The following is a 19,431-nucleotide window of genomic DNA, read 5'->3' on the forward strand; positions in this document are numbered from 1 at the left end:
TCGACATCTGGCTGAGCAACGCGAACTGTAAGAAGGCGTTTCCTAGGCCGGTTGATCTTCGAGTGAGGCAAGCAAGCTGGCGTACCTGACATCTCCAATTGAAAACTTTGGGCGTTGGGTAGGTGACTCCAGCCCACGGTCTGAGCTCTCGCACGCTCGTTTAAACGGTCCTGAAAACCGCCGGGATAGTAAAACTTTTAAAGGATGCTACCCTCCACACAGCGGTAGATTATGGCGTGCATGGCTTTGGAGGCACTGAATGCATGCTGCATGCCACCGAACTTCGTGACTATGTACATGAGGTACAACACGGACCGCATCGTTTCTTGTCCAGGCGCAGGCAATCCTCGCTCACTTCGCCTAACTCGCTACTCCAGCAGGAGCTTCTTCATGCTACACCACCTGGTCTAGAGTGGAACGTTGGGAGCGTTGGTGGGTGGATGAGCTCAAGGATGTGCCGCATGCGAGGAAAGCAACCCGAAGCAGATAGGTGCCATCCCCCTGGGCGCTCAGACTTCGTCGTAGTGAAGAAAGAAACATCTACATTTCGTCTTTAGCTGCCAGACTATCGAAGGAATCTGGAGGGTGGAGCGAGGAATGACCAGTGTACCAAGAGTGAAGGAGGAGGTATCAAACACCCTTAGGTTCTTTCTGCCTTCGGATGTGTGCCAAGTAGCCTGCGTCACCGACCATACGCCCGTTGCCAGGAACCCGCTACTGCTTCCGCAGCCTTTGTGTATATGTACGCGAGTCTAAGAGGTGCTTATTATCTGTGAATTGGAAATCTCTGGTAAAAATCTCTTATAACTTGTCACTGGGAATTGTTACAGCACTTTCGAAGCCACGAGCGTGAAGATCGGCATCTGCTCTTCTTGCTCGTCCAAGAATGATAAGGAACGGAGGAGAATTGGGGGAGCTATGACCTCTTTCAGTTGAACCTCTTATGTGGCCGAGTGATGGATCAAACATGTAACACGCGCGCAAGAAACACAGGGATCCACGTCAGACACAGTGTTCCCCGACTCGTCTTCATTGTTTTTCATTAAGTTGCACCATAACTGTCTTTATCCTTCATGAGATGTCGGCGGTAGCCGTCCCTAGATTCATACATTCCCACGGTGGACCCTCTGGGTCATTTCGTCATCCAGCGGTCGCCACCGTGGGAATCCATGAATCTGGCAGCCGGCCTCCTCACACTCGTTCGAAAGCGAGAAGTCATACTATGTCTATCCCTGGCGAGCGTGGGATACTTGCAGTGGCGACCGTGGGAGACACCCATTCTATAGCTGGTCACCCCATATGTTCCAACTGCGCCACCCTAGCCGTCCCTAGTACACCCTCGGGAGCTGATGTCGGCGGCAGTGCCTAACGTGTATCAAAGTTCGAGTGGGCGTCAGTGATGCCTCGCAGCGGAGGGCTGAGTGCAGCGTTTGCCAACCGTGGGGAAGCTGATGGAATCGACGGTTGGCACCTAGCTGAAGGTGCGGGCTCGCGCGGCGGTCAACCTGGCACGTAAATGAGATACACATGCATTTCTCCACCTCTACGACCAAACTATCGCGGTGCGCACGCGTGGCAATCTCAACCCAGATGAAAGGACATGCGTTTCAGCGGACCTCGGCCCAGTTCCAAGACCGCTAGGAGCTTTCCACCCGGCTCAGGGCTTGGTCAAGATGCCATACGAGTGAGGCGTTGTGGACCACCAGGGAGCGTCGGTGGGCATGGCAAGGTCGATCTCCTTCCAGGGCCCAGCAGCGCGGAGCGACTTGCCTGTGTCGCGACACAATTCGCAACCTCCCAAGCACAGCGGCCAGACGACATTCAGAAGTTCTGCGGTCAGAAGTAGCGGAAGGGGTCGACCTACTTTGGTACCACCTCATGAAATTGCCTTGGGAGGCATAGCACTTTACGTGCTCATACACGAACCACCGTCCGCCAGGCTTGAGGTATTCGTAGAGTTCGCGGATGTTCTTCTCCGGCTCTGGAATCGAGCACAGGCAAAGAACCGTAACAATGGCGTCCACCGAGCCCTTCGGGATCAACCCGGTCGATCCAATATCCTCGATCCCGACTGGAACGATGGTGTAACTTCCGTCCAGACCCGCTTCCGAGATCCTACTCTGCAGAGCGGCGTGATGGGTTGCGTTCGGTTCGATACCAAACACCTTTTCGACTCTTGTCCGTTTGCCGGGGATCGACTTGTCGACAGTGTCTGAAAGAGTCGCGTACTGGTCTCCGTAGATGCTAACCCACATGCCACTTCCCGGGCCCACTTCGATGACGGTTCCACCTACTCCAGGAGGCAGGCCACGGCTATCACCATCAGGAGGAACAGCGGTACCCAGCCGTACCCGGCCTTGCAGAAGTGGGACTACGCGAGCCTCTGCTCCATCTCTCACCATGGGACCCACAGTCCGCCAAAAGTTGCCAAACCAGAGAAACTGGAACTGATCCCAGGAGACAAGTCGGCGTTCACGGAAAACTTGAGAGATCGTCGATGGGACATACGACAAAGAAAGGCCGATGAACAACAGTGGTTCTATCAGGCCGTTCAGAGTCTCGAGGAAAGGCATGGTGGAAGAAGTGATGGATGACATTGAAGTGAAACAGACAGTTGCACGCACGTCAATCGAGCAGGCTCGTTCGGCAAACGCCGAAACCTTTACATTCAGGCTAAACTAATCATCTTATGAAGCGTATTTCAGACTTAGAGGCCCAGCACCAGAACTGTGCGCGCAGGGATGTACACCTGCAGCCAGTTCTTGCGGCCGTTCCATTCCATGGGCGTAGTGAAGTACTCGCCACTGTTATCGATCCGATCATGTCCACCGAACCTCTTTTCGTCACTGTTCAAAACGACGTGATACTTGCCCGGAACATCGACACCGACGCGATAGTCGCTAAAGGATTGATTGGGGTGGACTGGTGTCAGCATTCACTCCTCCCAAAGCTCACAGTTGAAAATGAACAGCAAGCCCGCCCGTTCGAAGACGATGACCTTGTCGCCTTCGTGCTTGAGGGACACGAACGCCTTCAGTGTTAGCATGCCCTTCCCTCCCACTATTGGACTCACTTGCGGCGCACTCAGCCACTTGTACTTGCTCTCAAGATTGTTCATCTCTGCGTCAAAGGCGTTGAGATACTTGTAGCGAAGCAAGTGGTCGTCCACCAAGTTGAACTGGCGACGCGCGTGGTCGAAAGAGTTGCCGTTGCCCTCACGGGGGAAGTCCATCCACCTGTTATTGTCAGCCTCGGGTTAATGCCATCCACGCACTCGGGGTGTCCAAACTCGTTGCCTTCGAAATTGAGATACGCTTCGCCACCAAGTGAGTGGACGAGGAACCTGTTCGAGTCAGCACGACGTCACAGCGTGCATTCACCTGATCATCTTGTGCAGGGAGATTCCGCGATCGATGATGGGCGTCAGAGGCGAGAGGTCAGACATGTAGTCGTCTGCTGTCAGCTTGACCCCGACATTGTCTCGTACACATCTCCTTATCCATGAGCCAGAACGCAAGCGTCTTGTCTCCGACCAAGGCTTGATCGTGACTTTCGGCGTACGACACGCTGCGCTCCAAGTGCCGACGGTTGGTAAGCGTATGGACAATGTTACCCATGTCCCATTCTTCATCCTGCTTTTCCTTGAGAATTTTGATCCACATGTCGGGAATCGCCATGGACAAGCGGTAATCGAATCCGACGCCACCCTCGTCGACAGGCCGACAGAGCGTAGGCATACCAGACACATCCTCTGCGATAGTGATAGCGTTCGGATACAGGTCATGGATCATTTTGTTAGCCTGCGGACAGTCAGCGACGGATGGGGTACCGCGGTACCGACCAGCATGAGGTAAACCATGGCCTCTTGATCGACAGAGTCACCAAAGTACTCGTGGTAGTCACCTGATGTCAATGGCGAATCACCGCGGCAGCCCTACCGGAGAATCCAAAGCCCATACCGTGGTGCTTGTACATCATACTCGTGACGCCATCGAACCGGAAGCCGTCAAAGTTATATTCGTCCATCCAGAAACGAAGATTAGACAGGAGGAATCGTTGGACTTCGGGATGACCGTAGTTAAACAGGCGAGAGTCCCAGAGGTCGTGGCGTCCACGACTGCCTTCATGGAAGTACAAGTGGTCGGTGCCGTCAAACATGTTCAATCTGCATGTTCAGCATGCGCGTCGCCAATATTCACTGACCCATCCAAGACGTTCTTGCACGCGTGAGAATGCACAACGTCCAACAGCACTGTGATACCCATGCCATGAGCGGTGTCAATGAGACTTTTGAGGTCCTCGGGGGTGCCTATCGTCAGATCGCAAAGAACCATTCAACAAACCGTAGCGCGACGAGGCCGCGAAAAAGCTGGTGACCTGGTAACCAAACGCTGGCTTCAGCAAAATCCGACATCCCACGATTCTTACAAGCATAGTAGGCGTGCTCCATGATGGCCATCCTGGATAATCAGCTCCGGCAGTACGAAAGGGCTCACATTTGGATGGTATTGTAACCGAGATCCTTGATCCGAGGCAAGACGTCTCTCTCAAACTCTTTGTACGTGGTCACGCGCTTCTCGGGACTGGAGATCCCCACTTTGGTAAGCCAGATGTCAAAATTAACGTTGAAACGAACCGTGAGCTTCATAGATCTTGAGGCCCTCAATCGAGTTGGTCGAGTGGCCGTTCTTGAATTCGTAACGGTCCTCGGCAGGAGGGTTCCAGAACCTAGCGTCATACACGGGCGAAACGTCCAAGTCTTGGGTCACGCGGGTGATCCAGGCCGGGAGACGGTCAATGGACTCGCCGTCGGCAGTAGTCATGGAGATTTTGACCATGGAGTCGTGAGGGATGGCGCACTTGCCATCCGCGGTGGGAGGGACGTAGCACTCCCATACTCCAAACTCATTCTTCGTCATGGGATTCGCCGTGTGTGACCAGTTGTCTGCAAGTCAGTTGTGGATACGTGGCGGTGCGTCGCTCACTGAAATCGCCAATCAGCCTGGCCGCGACGGCGCCTGCGGCCCACTCCCGATACGTAACACCGCCCTTGTCGTCGATTTGGAAGCCCATCTTCTTGTGGCCCTGGGTAAAGCGGTCCAGACCACCCTCATGGGTGTCAATGAACTGTAAGGCCTTTTGGTATGCCGAGTACCGATCACGGAGGGCTCCGGAATAGGGCTCAAGCCTGTCATTAGCCAGTTGCGATCTCGACACTACATACCAGGGATCGACCTGCACGACACCAGTACCTGGTCATTAGCAAGGAAGCTGCCAAGCAGTGCTCACCGTCTTTGGACATGGCTGGGGCTTTGGATGTTTGCTGGGACATGACCGATGCTGAAAGAGGAAGATAGTTTTGGGGATAAGGGACTGTCGGTGTGAAGCTGTCCGCTCTATGTACGATGTCATCGGATGTCGATCCCCAGCCATTGCGGTCCGGGGACCCCGTAGTCACGTGATGCGGCAATGGCCGTGCACTGGTTAACTGTTTTTCACTAGAGCGAATGTTCGTTCCGCCACCCTTATCAACACCATGGTCTCCTACTACGACGAGCTCGAGATCGAAGATTTCACCTGGGACGAAGACGCCAAGGTCTTTCACTATCCTTGCCCTTGCGGCGACCGATTCGAGATTTCTAAGGGGCAGCTGCGGGATGGAGAGGAAATTGCCACCTGCCCGAGTTGCAGCTTGATCGTCCGAGTAATTTATGACTACGTGAGTGCACCGGAGCTCAGCTGTGATGCTAACAAGGAACAGCTTGATTGGGAGGACTATGAGAGCTCAGACGAGGAGGAAGAAGCGGGAGCCGAGGAGGCCGAGACTCCGGCCACGACGGCCCCGCCATCCCCATCCAATGTGAACAGCGTTGACAAGGTTGACACTCCGGCAGACCTGGCTTCAGCGTTGGAGAAGGTTTCTGTTTCGGAGGGTGACCGCGACTCGTCATGACCACCACCGTGTATACATTACTTGTACATATAACTTTGTTGATGCAATTACGTCTCTTCGTCACTTGTTGGGCTACCACGTTTCTGGGCAGTGTGCCATCCGTAGCAGCTGCGAACAACTTCGCCCCATTCGAACATCAAGCCACACTCTGGGCACTGAACCGCTCGGGGCAACAGGGCTTGCACCTGTCCGGAAGTCTGAGCCGACAACGCCAAGCATCGCAAGTGGGTAACGCACAGACAGTCGAGCTTTGACGACGGACAAAGTGCAACAGTCAGGGGCTCCTAAGCGTCAGCATACCAACGGCGAGACTCGTACTTTGGTGTCAACCTCTGCAGCGCATAGATAGCAACGTCGCTGCCCAGATGTCTGTTGGAGACGCTTCCACTTTTCCCCTGATCGATCACCATTCCTGAAGCCGTCATCTTTGAGATCGAGCTGGTCGTCACTCTCTATCCTTCCCCGTTTGAACGAGGCAGCGTACCCGGACGGATTGAAGGTCACTTGCACTCTAGGGTCAAGTTCGGGCAATGCTTTGACACCCGCAATGATAGCCGCAGGGGTGCTTTTGAACAGCGCAGGAGCTCCATTATCGGGTTGGGCCAGGGCGGTAAAACTTTGGTGCACATCTTTGCGGAAGCACCTGACATGAAGGGGCAGAGAGCGAAACGGATGCGATCGCAAGAGGGCGAGAGCGACACTAAGAGTCAATCAGATGTCTGCAAGACAGTGAAAGCGTACATGGTCTTCCTTTCCACTTGGTTCCTCTTGCTGTCCTTGGGGAACAACGGCCTCGACGCACTTTCACCGGCACCCACCCGCAGATGCCTTGAAAGCTCGGGGTGCTGCCATGCCCATTCGAACTGGATTCAGCAGCGTATTCAGATGTCTCGGCTTACCTGCAGGGCAGTCAGCTTGCTCGGAAATCTGTTCACTCAGCAAATCGCTCATGCTCTCTTCCTACCCATAAACAATCATCTGTTCCTCCTGCGTTGATCAGTGTCTGAACTTGCATTGAGCATACCCATGGCCTGTGCAGGGATGTCTTCCAGGCGCCCTGCGTGATCTCGCCGTTATGTTGCCGAAGGCGACGCGGTGGGTCGGGCGTTGAGCCAATCTAAGTGCACGTCAGCTTGCATGTCGTCGGCTTGCTCACATAAGTTCGCTGCGACCCGGGTTTGGCCTTTGATCTCAGAAGATAGCACGCATAGAACGGGGGAAACACGTGTCGATCTGCTCCCAAAGTTGACTTTGTGTCCAATGCCGACATTTGGGGGTGTGCAGAGTTAAAGAGCAAAACAAACATTAAGACACCGATCACCGACGTATCAGGGTCCGTCGCCCCGGCTGTTGCCCTAACACGACGAACATGGAATGCATTGCGGCGACGAGACTATAAAACCTTTAGAAGTCGGCAAACAGGTGATCGTATTGACTTTGCCCAGGCTTTCCATAGGCGGACACATCAGCCTCCTGGTAACGATCGAATCTAGCGTCAGAGGAGCCTTCTAGGGAGTTACTCACTGACTGGCGTCGCCTTCACCCTCAATCTTGGGAACATAGGGCGCGGGAATCTCTCGCCTGTAGAGCTTGTCCCAGTCCACCTCAGCAAACCACCCATGGGCAAAAATGTCTGCCGAGCCAGCTCGCAAGTTGCCGTAACGCTTTGTGAGATCTCCCACGAGCAGATTCTTGAGAAGTTCCTTTGCGAGGGCATCGAAATAAGTAGGATACCTCACCTTTCCGGCGATGATCTGTTGGTCAGTGTTGACCACCTGACGACGCACCTTCTCATACAGTTTCATAGGGTTTCCATCCTCCGTGAAGAACGGAGGGTAGCCAGCCTGCTTTGTCAGTGCCATTTCGCCCTTGGTGCACTCACAAGCATCTCGAAAATCAGCACACCAAGGGCATACCAATCCACGCTCTTGTTGTAGCCCTTGGATTGCACGACTTCAGGCGCCACTAAAGTGTCAGCCGAAACAAGCGATGCAGAACCTACGGTAGTCGGGAGTTCCACACAGCGTCCAAGTGATGTCCGGGACGTGTTTGGCAAAGCCGAAATCGGTTACCTTGACATGCCCGTCCGCTCCGAGCAGGATGTTCTCCGGTTTGAGGTCTCGATAGATGATATCCAGAGAATGAAGGTAATCAAGCGCAAGGGCAACTTCGGCGGCGTAAAACTTTGCAACAGAATTAGGGAATCGCTGCAGTGTCAGTTCGACTCGGTGCCCATACTCACTTGACTCTTTCGGAGCAAACTAAACAGCTCGCCTCCAGCCACAAAGTCCATCACCATGTACAGGTTGTTGACGTCCTGGAACGTTCCCCAGAGATTGACCAAGAAGGGGTGTCGGACCCGTACCAGCATTTCTCGTTCCGAGTTTGTATGCTCAACTTGCTTCATCTTGACCACTTTCTCTTTATTGAGAACTTTGATAGCGTAAAATCTGCTGTTGTGTTTGGAGCGAACCAAGTGAACCCGTCCAAATGAACCAGTTCCAAGTCTGAAGATATCAGCATCGGACCAGTCATTCTCACCCACGTTCTTTCGATATGGAAATCCCCCAGAGCGTAGCGACCGGCCGTCTTCCGGAGAGCTTGGCCTCGTCCTGACACTGGCGTTTTGGATCCCGTGCTTGGGTTAGTCGCTGTGTCCAGAGCTGCCTGCGTTGCAGCTGCATTGATCGCGGCAACACGTGCCTGCTGGGTGGCGTGATGAAGGTTGGCTTGGGCCTGAACAGACTGATACGTCAGCCACGAGCGTTCGGCAACTCACCTGCTCTTGGGCAGACCTGGCTTTCTCCCTCATTCGCTCCTCCTCTACACTACCCTGGCGAGTCTCGGTTGGCGTCTGCAGCGAGAGGTTGGACACGTCTGCCATCTCGATACTCATGGTACGGTTGACCTCGTAGGGCTGACCCCCAGCCGGACCAGCCATAGATTGGGGCGAAGCCACGCTCGGGTGTTGTTGGCTTGTTGTCAGACTCCTCTTCAAAGCAGGGATACGTACCTCTCGACCCCCTCCATACCAGGCTGGGCGGGGGCAGACATGGAAGCGACGGGCTGCGGAGGCTGAACAGATTGAGTTGCACCTGGTGATGGGGCTGCGCCCTGGTTCATGCTCTGCGGGAGAGTAGTCGAATTGGTGGGAGAAACGGCAGACCCGGGTGAGACGGCGTTGGCAGGCGGGCTCTGGGGGCTCTTCAGAGGCGATGCCTGCTGCTTTCTGTTATGGAACTTGTCTGAGACGCGAGCGAACATGATGATGCGATTGATGCTAGGTAGCACTCAAGCAGTCATCGGATTCGAAGGGGCTGGGAATCGGATCAGGGCCAACCAGTGGAGAGGGCGGAGCGCGGTAGATCGAGAATCGACGAGACGCAGTGCAAGCGGGTTGGACAGGAAGCAGACGTTGTACCAGAGTGAAGACGTGTAGGTGGATGGATGGCTGATGAGTAACGAGAGAACGCAGGCGATAGTTGGATGGGAGGATGAGCCCAAGGCAATCCTCAAGAGCAAGGTGGTGTGCAGCCGAGTGACGTCTCTAACCATCCGTGATTATGGCGCGAATTTCCGGAAACGGCAATTTCCTCCGTCATTGGAATATTGATCTCATTGGAACAACGGTGCACGCACCTGATCCACCTGATGGCGTACACGCCCCACACAGCTATCCTTACACCCTGCATAGGTCGATCGGTCAGTCAAGCAGCTACTTGGGCGGCACCCGTTTCGACGTTTCTTTGACGAGTGGAACAAGAGCGATGTTGGTGAGAGAAGGAGATGCGGTGGACCGCCGCGGCCCCACCCCCGCGCGGCCCCACGTCTTCTACCATGCAGTGAATGGCACCTGGTGGGGCTCGCTCAGCTTCCGCCCACAGAGTACTGAATCACGCGGTATCTATCCGCCGACGAACCCAAAGCTTGACACATGCGGACAACGCCCGACCACTGTATAGCAGTGTCTGTTATTCTTCTGGGAAGCGGCTGGAACCGCCATTGGATAAAGAATGCATTAGGCCTCAGCCTCTACTAATGCGGCGGCGATGTACGGGCCGACGATCCCAAGTCAGGATCCACTGAAGGGCGGGAGCGATTCATTGTGGTCACGTGCTTCCGGTATATACGTGGCGAATACGGGGGGGACGTACTCAGGAACTTGATAAGAGCAGTGCGGGGTCGGTTAACAAAGGCACTTTCGGCGTACTGCGATCAGATGCATCGGTCCGGAACTTGACATGTCCGCCGATGCACCGGACCTCAGATAATGGCTCGGCACTCAGCAGACCAAGGCGGCCGTCAGAGGTGGACGTATAACTCTCTCCTCCTAACTCTACACCATCGACCACAACCAGACTGAGAATGCGTGCGTCTATGCTTAGCGTGACCCGATCGACGGCTCGTCCCGGACTCGCCTTGCGACCCGTGGGAGGACTTCAGCGTCGCTTCCAAACATCTTTGGACGATCCGTCTCAAGCTCGAGTTCCAAGGGACGGCGTTGCCGCACGGTCGGCTCCCAGCCCGCCTTCGCAGGACGTGGAGCCTTCCCTTGGTTCTAGCAACCTTCTCAAGTCCACAAAGGAGGAGGTAGGGCATAGACCTGTAAAGCGAGCTGACAACGCAGGCTCTTGCAACCGAAGGCCTCGTGTTCGCTGACGGTCATGGCCTTCGTGGGCCGACGGGCAAGGGGCGCGAGACCCGCAAGATGAACCTTCACCAGGCTATCCGCGACGCTCTGCGGTGAGGTGGTATCATATGCACGCATGGCTAATGTCAGGACGGCGCTCATCTCAAACCCGCGCTCCTTTGTCTTTGGAGAAGACGTCAAAGCTCACGGTGTCTTGTGAGTTAGATGTTGCACGCCGTTTTACTGACTAGCAGCCGTTGCACTATGGGTCTTGCGGAAGAGTTTGGTGAGCACAGAGTTGTTTGCAAGACGCTGACGAGAAGGCTCTAAGCGTGTCTTCAACACGCCCTTGACCGAGCAGGGTATCGCGGGCTTTGGAATTGGGTTAGCCAGCGTCGGATCCACTGCGATTGCAGAGATTCAGTTTGGTGACTATGTAGGTGATGGCGACTTCATTGTCTGACTCGACAGATCTTCCCCGCGTTTGACCAGCTCGTCAATGAAGCGGCCAAGCAGCATTACGCCAGTGGAGGATCCTACCCGCTCCCCGGTGGATCCTTTACTGTTCGCGCGCCGTCCATGAGCGTCGGCCACGGTGGCTTGTACCATTCGCAGAGCCCCGAGGGCTTCTTCCTCGGAGCGGCGGGCCTCAAGGTCGCTGTCGTTCGGTCGCCGATTCAGGCCAAGGGCCTTTTGCTCGGTGCCATCAGGGACCCTAACCCTACGATCATCTTCGAGCCCAAGGTTCTCTACCGTGCTGCAGGTTGGTAACGACATCCAGGAGTAGAACTGACTGTCAGTTGAGGAGGTTCCAGTTGACGACTTTACCCTGCCTCTAGGCACTACCGATGAGATCCGCCCGGGTACCGATCTCACTGTTGTATCATACGGAACACCGCTTTACACGACCCGTACGTTCTGCGCTCGCTCACGCTGACAAGCGAGTCCGGGCTATTGAGCTCCTGACAAACCCTCCGCCTAGCCTGGTTCAGTACCTTCCTGAGAAGCTTCGGCCCCCTCACCCCGCTCCGTCGATCCAGCTGATCGACCTTCGCACCATCAACCCCCTGCCTATCGGCGAAATCACCGACGCCGTTCGCAAGACTGGACGGCTTGTCGTGGTGCACGAAGCCGGAAAGAGCGGAGGTGTCGGCAACAATTTGGCTGGTGAAGTCGGCCGTCGTGCATTCGAGTACCTGGAGGCCCCCATCGGCCTTGTCAGCGGCTGGGAGTGAGTTGTCATCGTCTGCTGAGAGCTGACCCAACCCAGCGTCCCTGTACCGCTTGCATACGAAAAGTTCTACCAGCCGGACGTCATCCGTGTCTTTGACAAGCTGGTTGAGACTCTGAGCTATTAAACATCTGGATCGAGATAAGCATTTTTTGTAATAGGTAGAAGAGCATCAGCATTAGAGATGAACACATTATCCCAACGCGTTCAGGCACGTCGCGACCCTGGCGACACGTTTCGAATGGATGACACGTTTCGTTGGACTAATTACCGCCGCCATTGACGTTTGGCACTCCTCACTATCCGCGCCCATGTTCGAGCCACATCTCGACCACCAACATCTGCACGATAGCGACCGCGCTCGGAGCGAAGGCAGCAGCATTTTGGAGGAGCTGGACAAACTCGCGCCCATCAAGAGCTTTGACGCGTTCCCAAAGGTCCAGTCCTCCTACACCATCCGGTCACGACGCGGAGGTGTTTTGACCGCACTCGTCGGCCTTGTCATTTTTCTTCTCGTTCTGGTGAGCCCTACGCTACGTGTTCTCTGACATAGAATGACCTGGGCGAATACCTTTACGGCAGCACCAGCCTGTCGGTCAAAGTCGACCCCACCATTGAAAGCAATCTCCAGCTCAATGTAGATGTCACAGTCGCCATGCCCTGTAGATGTGAGTCGGCAGTGGATATCAATCGCTGATGGTAAAAGATCTTTCCATCGATCTCCGTGACGGTGTGGGCGACCGCATTCACTTGGACAAGGAGTTTGCCAAGGAAGGTACTGTTTTCGAGACTGGAAAGGCAGTGACCAAGAAGTGAGTGACCGACTGTGCAACTGGCTGATTCTCCAGGCTGGAGGCTTCTGCAAAGCCCGTTGGGGCTTCCAAGATGATCTCAGAGTCGCGCCGTTCCACTCCCAATCAGCGCAAGTCGCTCTCAGGACTCCGAGCTCTGTTTACCAGGACGTCTCCAGCGCGCCATGCTGATTTCCGCCTCACGCACAATAGAGTACATGAGGGCCCGGCATGCAGGGTGTACGGCAGCGTTCAAGTGCGCAAGGTGGCCGCAAACCTCCACATCACCACCCTCGGACATGTGTACCGGGCAAGGGAGCACACCGACCACCATTGTAAGTTTACGGTCAAGAGGCTTGGCTGATCTCAGTGATGAACCTTTCACACGTTATCCACGAGTTTTCCTTTGGACCATACTTTCCAGCCATTTCTCAGCCGCTGGACATGAGCTTGGAGACAACGGAAGAACGTAAGCCGCGTGTCTGAGGTGACGACTGACAGCAAGCGTTCACTGCCTTCCAGTATTATCTTCGGGTTGTTCCGACAACGTATATCGATGCCAGTCGCAGGTGGCTGTCGACCTCACAGGTGCGCCGCTGACGTCTCGACTGCTAACCGTCGCAGTATGCTGTGACGGATTACGTTCGCAGTTTCCCTCACGGAGGAGGTGTACCCGGCATCTTTTTCAAGTACGAGTTGGAACCCATGTCTATCACCATCCGTGAACGCACCACGACTCTTTATCAATTCCTGATTCGGCTCGTTGGTGTGGTTGGTGAGTCTATTCTGCACTGCAGCTGCTGACTTGCAAGGCGGAGTGTGGACGGTGGCAGCCTTTGCTCTGCGGATTGCCAATCGCGCCCAGCGGGAGGTAGTCAGAGTCACTGGAACGGAAAAGGACGTCATCCCCTCATCCATTCAGACGCGCCGGCCGAGCGCCATGTCGAGGGCCGCGAGCTGGATGTCATCTGACGGAGACAAGAGACGGTGATGAGGGAAGAGTATTGTAGACTATGATGCACAGACTGTGTGACTTGTGTGCTGTAGAGGGGCGCAGCAGCTGATCCTCGTGCCCTTGCTCCCAGACCATGACACTTCCACGTACACGCACCTTTGAACCATCTAATGTCTTCACCATCCATCTTTCACACCTAGCAGTCTCAAGAAATTGTGGCTGCACTCACTCCGCGAATGTCTGAGCAACAGCGCAAGCTGGAGCGGGACCGCCACTACGCGGACCTCGCGGCTAAAGCTCGACTGAACATGACCTACGTGACCAACTTTGGTCAGCCTTCCCAAGCGGCGCCAGGTAAGAAAAGGGCCATCCATGACATGTTGACACCAGCCATGGCGCCGCCGGGGATAAACGACTCTGCGCACACGGCTCTGGCTCAGCCACAGCCTCAGTCGCATGCACTGTACTCGGGCGACGCGCGCGCTCTCCTGTAAGCTTCCCTTGGTGGACCATGCGCTGACTGTTGCAGCCACCGGTCGCTAGAAGTGAGTGGCCGCCACACTGACCAGCAGGCTGATGCCCAGTTCCCCGCCGGTGAGCGTTGGGATCCTGACCCGGCCAAGCATATCAATTTTCTGCTGGCGGAGGTGAACAAACTGGAAAAGCAGAAGGACGAGGCCGTCGAAAACGCAAAGCACTGGCATGGATTTTCTCAAAACGCCAACGAGCAACACTCTGCGCTGGAGAGGGACAAGGCTGCTCTTGAGCAGAGGATCAACAGCCTCGAACGTCAGCTGAATGAGGAGCAGGCTTCCAAGCTTGCCCTCAAACGCCGCGTGAGCATCCTCTTTGTGTGCATACCTGACTGTCAAAGCTTGACGAGTACCGCGAACCGCAGGGCCGAAGCAGTCTGACCGAGACGTTGGACTTGAAAGAGGTGAGACAACCAGGCCGCAAGTGCTGAACAGCAATCGGAGCTTTTGAACCTGCAAGGCAAGATGAAGGAGCTTCGCTTCCACAACAGTGCTCTCAAGTCGCAAATCGAAGAGCTCCGCCACGAGGTAACGAGCTGCATGAGATCCCGCTAACTTTAGAAAGGGCCCCAGACCGACTTGGAGCTGGCCCGTGAAGTCCAGTACCTCCGTTCGGTGCGTGTCGTGGAGGAAAAAAAATTAACAGGCAGGAAGTGGAGAGGCTCTCAACGCAGAATGAGATCCTCCAGAAGCAACTTGTGAGCGTCCAGCATTTAGTGGAGGCTGATCCCGCAGGCAAACCAGGAGATTCGTAGCCACGAGCTTTGGACGTTGCAAGAGGGTGCTGGCGAAAAGGACGACCCCCTATGTACGCCTCGGATGGTATCGTCGCTGACACCCAGGCCCTTCTCGACGCGGCGTTCAAGTGAGCTAGGCTGCATGCATAAAGTTGGTCCTTCTCCAGACCGCTACAACTGATTTTCTCTCTAGTCGGCTTGGGTGTAGTTGCCGGGGAAAATACCCTGCCTGCCGTTCAAGCGACCAGTCCACCAGTCCTCGGCAGAGTCTGTGCGCTCAATAATCTCGATCCTGTCACCTGCGCTGAAGGACAAGTCGCCCTCGGCCTGTCTGTCAGTGGCGTCGGATGTCCCGACTCACCTGAGCTTCGTAATCGAAAATGGCGGTGCAGTACTGCTTAGGAGCAGCCCCCGGCTTTGGCTTCAGAGGAGGAGGAGGGGGCGGCGCCTTCTTTCCGACGACCGATGCACCCGACGAGGGACTGTAGGGCGGAGGAGCCGCAGGTTCCGGCGATCGGCCGGCATAAGAACCAGAGGACACTTTGCGGTCAAGGCCGCCCTTGGAGTACGACGATTTCCGGTCAAGATCCGCCTTGGAGGAGTGTGAGGCGGTGCGCGACACTCCCCCGTTCGCACGAGCTTGCTGGAGGATCTTGGCTGATGGGTCAGCCATCTTGACGCGCGGGAACGACTCACCAGTCGAGGCAGTACGCTGAGTGATGTGAAGCTCGTCGAGCTGCTCGGCAGCATCGCCACGTTGCTCGAGGTAAATGTCTTCAATGTCGCGCCTTTCCAAGTCGTACTTGCCGTCGGCAAAGGACTGGAGCTTCTCGAGCATAATGTAGTACACGTTCAGCTGCATGTAGTAGAACGAGTGGAAGAGGGGATCGATGAACCTCGAGGCGAGCTCAAGGAACTGCGGCAGCTCCTCCTTGAGCAGGTTGTTGTAATGCTCGTACTCGCCCGAAGCAACTTCAAACTGCTGCTCAACCTGCTCGTCAGATGATGCGACCTCACGCCATGCTCACCTTGAAGAGATTCTTCTCGTCACTCAGACTCTTCTCCTTCTTGCCGCGCAGCTTGTTCAAGCTGTTGTTGTGGCGGTCATAGTCGACAAGCTTGTGGTCGCGCTTCGTGCACGTCTTGCGAATCTTCTTGCAAATCTCGACAAGCTCCTTGCTCGGCTCAACGATGCGAGAGTCGATGAGATCCAACTCGGGCGCAAGGGTTTCTGCCCTGTCAGCGCGCGCGGCACCTCGATCATGGACGCACCCTGAAGCTCCTCCATCAGGCGCTGGTACACGGCGATGTTCTTCACAGTGAGTTCAGAATTGGGAAACTTGGTCGCCAAGTTGTACTCGGCGCCAAGGGGCTGGAAGAGTGTCGACAATGACGCGCCAAAGCTCGATCCCGAATTAAGCAGTGCTAGAAATTGTTAGTCCGTCGCGGTCGGGGGACGCTCACTGTTGACGCCATCACGGAACACGACCGCGTCCTTGTGCATTTTCTGGCAAGCCGACTCAACCGCTGCAAACTTGCGTTCCCTGCTGTCAGCATGGCACTTTTCCTACAGCTCACCAGTCATTATACTCGGCATCTGTCGATTCTGACAGAGTCAGCCAATGTCGCCGCCATCAGTCTTACTCTTCGACATGCCAATGCGGCTGGTAATGTTGTGCGGAGTTCTTGTGGTTAGACTGAGCCCCAAGCGAATAGCTTACCGCTGCAGAGCCTTGGTGAAGCCTTTCATCGTGTTGCGATGATTGTGAAGAGGGTAATCGTGAGGTCAGATCGACGATGACGACGGTGCCCAGGGCACGAGCCATTGTAGCGGAACCAAATCGAATCGGCCGCCGGGCCTAGCACTCATTCAGGTGGATGCATATCGCGCAAGAAACAGTATTAATTTAGAAAAAGGTATATCTACTGCGAAATGAAGGAAGCCTCGTTGTAAACCCAGCCCTTGACGGGGACCGTCTTGTCGCCGAGGTCCACCTGGAGGGTGGCCGGGTTGTGGTACTGGAAGATGAAGGGCTTGGTGCCCGAGATGGCGGCGTAGCCCTTGCGAATGACGTACGGAATTTCGGCAAGCACATCGACCTTTTCGATGAAGCCCTTGGTAACGTCGTCAATGACAAGCTCCGCCTTGGCAGGGGCCTTGTTGTCCTCACGCACACCACCAAAGACAAACGCCAGTCCCTTCGGGGCCATGTAACCGGTGTCGTCCTTGTAAGTGTTCAGGTGGGTGGCGGTGGAAACGTCCTGGTTGGGGACGGGGAAAACAGAGGTAGGCTCAGGCGTGTGAGTCTGGCCGACGACTAGCAGAGGCGCGGACAGGTTCGAGGCGTAAATGACGCCAATGTTGACCTTGACGTGACCCGATCCCTTTCCGGCGGGACCGTAATCGTCCTGCAAAAGTTAGTCTCGCGCGCGCTGAGAGGCTTACGGTGGTTTCAAACTCCATCTGGATCGCCCGGACGCTTCCGAGCTCGGACTCGGGTTCGCCGCCACCCGTGGTGAAGAAAGCAAAGTTCCAGTTTGAGGCAATCTGCTCCGTTAGCGCCAATGGGAGGAATCGGGACTGACCAGGTTGGGGCGCATGCCTCCCTGAATGGCATCCACAAACATGGCGTTGCCAGTGGCATCAATGGCCTTGCCGTCAATGACAACCTGGCCACTGCTGACGACGAGAGGATGGAAGCGGCTGTAGAATGAGCATAGGGAAGCATTGAGATCTTACTGGACCACGAGAGCATCGCGCTTGTCCTCCGACTTGTCCTTGCCAAAGTACGAGAACCCTCCGTCTTCGCCTGTGCCGTACTTGCAGCCGGGAGCAGAGGCAGGCCTGGTCCAGACAGTGTCAATCTGGACGTTCTTATCGAGGTTTGCAGTGATGTGGTAAGCCTCCTCGCCACTGGCCGAACCCGAGTGCTTGATCTCCTGGCGGAACGTCAGTCACGGCCGAGACAACGATTGCTCTCACGAAAGAGTCTGACTTGCAGTTGCGGCCGTCATGCTTAAAGTTGGAAACGTTGACCGACTTCCAGGTGGTCGTCTTGGTCGTCGGGTTGAACAGCTTGAAGGTCATCTGAGCCGTGGCAGGGATGAGGAACACGCCGAGGTAGCTCCAAATGACCTGAACCATGAGGATGCTCCCATCGGCCAACACCGAGTACCACGTCTGGGTCTCAGTCTGGAAGCCCTTGTTGCTGACACACGACCACTGAGATGTCAACTTGGTCCCACAACCGGCCGCACTCACCTCGGTGTCCTTGTCTGTGAGCTGTCCGTAGCCGCTGTTGTAGGACGTCACGGGCCAAAAGTTCTGGTGGTGGGAACCACCAGAGTGGCCGGCGCCCGACTTGGCCTTTGAGTCTTTGCCGCTGAAAGTTAGGTATACCTCTGCAACGGACTCACTGGAACCAAGACATTGCTACTGTGTGTGTGTGGAGATATAACACAATGGCAAGATGAGTTAACTGCTGGAGGGTGAAGGGTTCGTGGGTCCGAGCGGGGACGGTCACGTGACGTTGATGACGTCGGTCCCTGCCCCGTGATTTCGATCATGACATACTAGGCATCATCATCTACAACCCTATAGTTATGCGGTGACCGAGAGCGAGGCGCACGGTCTCTGCGATCTCGGTCACGACCTTCTCGCTCTCGACGATCCGAGGGGCTACGTTCTCTACCTCTTGAGGAGCGACCTTTGGTCCTGTGCCTCCTCTCGTAGCGTTCCTCACGTCGCAACTGCCTGTCAAGTCGCTTCTGAGCCCTTTCCTCCTTTCGTTGTCTGGCGTTAGGGGCTCAACACGGTTGACACTTACATTTTCTCCTGTCGCCTCCTCTCCTTGTCGTCACCGCTAACCGGAATGCTGTTTGCGCCTGATCCCTCTCCAGAAGACTTGGCTGGAGCAAAACCCAGGGCAGCAGACAAGGCCTCTTCCTCTTGCTCCTTGAGTTTCCGGATCTCTTCTCTGCGCCGTTCGGCCTCAGCCTTTGAATCCGTATCCACGTCTCGTGAATACCAATGAACGTCGCGATTGTTCTGCCACCGACCGACGGGCGCGTTGACGGTAGCACCGAGATAGTTTTCTGTTCCGTTAGATTCACCACCATCTCGACCTCACCTCGGTGCTTCGAGTTCTTCACGTCTTCCCACCTGCGGTTAGTTGCATATACTCGACGCCATACGAACCGGAAATCGCCTTGGCCGCCGCGGCTCCCTGAAGAGTCAACATCATGCACACCTTTGCGCTCACCTCCTCTGACGGGTCCGTCGTACATGTTGATAGGTGTAAAGTGTCTCAAGCGAGTTGTTATTGAAAGTGCTTTCGTGACGCCACCCGGCGGTATTTGCCTCCGCTCCCAGGGCCCAAGGGGTCTGAGCGCGATGGCCGGCAGGCGTCGTTAGGCCCCGCTACTTGACGCTACCATCATGCATCACACCGGGGAGGGCTTCCCTCGACGATTACCCATCCACAACACACGCTCTCTTCCCCGTCCCACTCAGTCCATCCTAGTCTCCGTCACTGGCAACCATCGTCACACGACGCTTCTCGGCGTCGCTCGAGTGCTACCTGAATCATCGCCACTACCTT

The 19,431-nt window shown here is 55.5% G+C and overlaps 6 protein-coding genes across 6 annotated transcripts; 2 read left to right on the forward strand and 4 right to left on the reverse strand.

The window, feature by feature from the left end:
• Window positions 1-1,657: 1,657 nt before the first annotated feature.
• A1Q1_02700 (1,4-alpha-glucan branching enzyme) lies at window positions 1,658-5,332 on the reverse strand (the record flags this gene model as incomplete). The annotated part of the gene is made up of 14 exons (XM_014323961.1): window positions 1,658-1,770; window positions 1,865-2,673; window positions 2,748-2,900; window positions 2,940-3,236; window positions 3,290-3,343; window positions 3,381-3,494; window positions 3,562-3,800; window positions 3,842-3,903; window positions 3,960-4,165; window positions 4,497-4,596; window positions 4,637-4,945; window positions 4,986-5,181; window positions 5,225-5,235; window positions 5,290-5,332. 14 exons carry the CDS (start codon window positions 5,330-5,332, stop codon window positions 1,658-1,660), a joined length of 2,706 nt encoding a protein of 901 aa, XP_014179436.1.
• Window positions 5,333-5,536: 204 nt separating this feature from the next.
• Window positions 5,537-5,953, forward strand: A1Q1_02701 (G1 phase of mitotic cell cycle-related protein; the record flags this gene model as incomplete). The annotated part of the gene is made up of 2 exons (XM_014323962.1): window positions 5,537-5,719; window positions 5,762-5,953. The coding sequence occupies 2 exons, from the start codon at window positions 5,537-5,539 to the stop codon at window positions 5,951-5,953; spliced, it is 375 nt and encodes a 124-aa protein (XP_014179437.1).
• Window positions 5,954-6,244: 291 nt separating this feature from the next.
• Window positions 6,245-9,217, reverse strand: A1Q1_02702 (cAMP dependent protein kinase catalytic subunit; the record flags this gene model as incomplete). Its single annotated transcript, XM_014323963.1, has 10 exons — window positions 6,245-6,653; window positions 6,695-6,816; window positions 7,110-7,308; window positions 7,478-7,797; window positions 7,836-7,918; window positions 7,956-8,136; window positions 8,196-8,403; window positions 8,499-8,689; window positions 8,733-8,913; window positions 8,967-9,217. 10 exons carry the CDS (start codon window positions 9,215-9,217, stop codon window positions 6,245-6,247), a joined length of 2,145 nt encoding a protein of 714 aa, XP_014179438.1.
• A 1,101-nt stretch (window positions 9,218-10,318) lies between these two features.
• A1Q1_02703 (pyruvate dehydrogenase (acetyl-transferring)) lies at window positions 10,319-14,962 on the forward strand (the record flags this gene model as incomplete). The annotated part of the gene is made up of 19 exons (XM_014323964.1): window positions 10,319-10,543; window positions 10,915-11,019; window positions 11,076-11,346; window positions 11,399-11,463; window positions 11,525-11,814; window positions 12,026-12,314; window positions 12,368-12,476; window positions 12,521-12,626; window positions 12,819-12,940; window positions 13,041-13,074; window positions 13,128-13,193; window positions 13,256-13,376; window positions 13,761-14,050; window positions 14,090-14,396; window positions 14,459-14,497; window positions 14,559-14,621; window positions 14,667-14,708; window positions 14,768-14,791; window positions 14,849-14,962. The coding sequence occupies 19 exons, from the start codon at window positions 10,319-10,321 to the stop codon at window positions 14,960-14,962; spliced, it is 2,682 nt and encodes an 893-aa protein (XP_014179439.1).
• Window positions 14,963-15,019: 57 nt separating this feature from the next.
• Window positions 15,020-16,656, reverse strand: A1Q1_02704 (Hob1p; the record flags this gene model as incomplete). The annotated part of the gene is made up of 6 exons (XM_014323965.1): window positions 15,020-15,115; window positions 15,192-15,812; window positions 15,859-16,061; window positions 16,103-16,255; window positions 16,409-16,436; window positions 16,552-16,656. The coding sequence occupies 6 exons, from the start codon at window positions 16,654-16,656 to the stop codon at window positions 15,020-15,022; spliced, it is 1,206 nt and encodes a 401-aa protein (XP_014179440.1).
• A 97-nt stretch (window positions 16,657-16,753) lies between these two features.
• On the reverse strand, window positions 16,754-19,117 carry A1Q1_02705 (uncharacterized protein; the record flags this gene model as incomplete). Its single annotated transcript, XM_014323966.1, has 8 exons — window positions 16,754-17,239; window positions 17,417-17,510; window positions 17,571-17,770; window positions 17,814-18,246; window positions 18,405-18,605; window positions 18,658-18,807; window positions 18,961-18,984; window positions 19,029-19,117. The coding sequence occupies 8 exons, from the start codon at window positions 19,115-19,117 to the stop codon at window positions 16,754-16,756; spliced, it is 1,677 nt and encodes a 558-aa protein (XP_014179441.1).
• Window positions 19,118-19,431: the final 314 nt, after the last annotated feature.

Source organism: Trichosporon asahii (genome assembly GCF_000293215.1).
Source record: "Trichosporon asahii var. asahii CBS 2479 unplaced genomic scaffold scaffold00051, whole genome shotgun sequence".
NCBI lineage: Eukaryota > Fungi > Basidiomycota > Tremellomycetes > Trichosporonales > Trichosporonaceae > Trichosporon > Trichosporon asahii.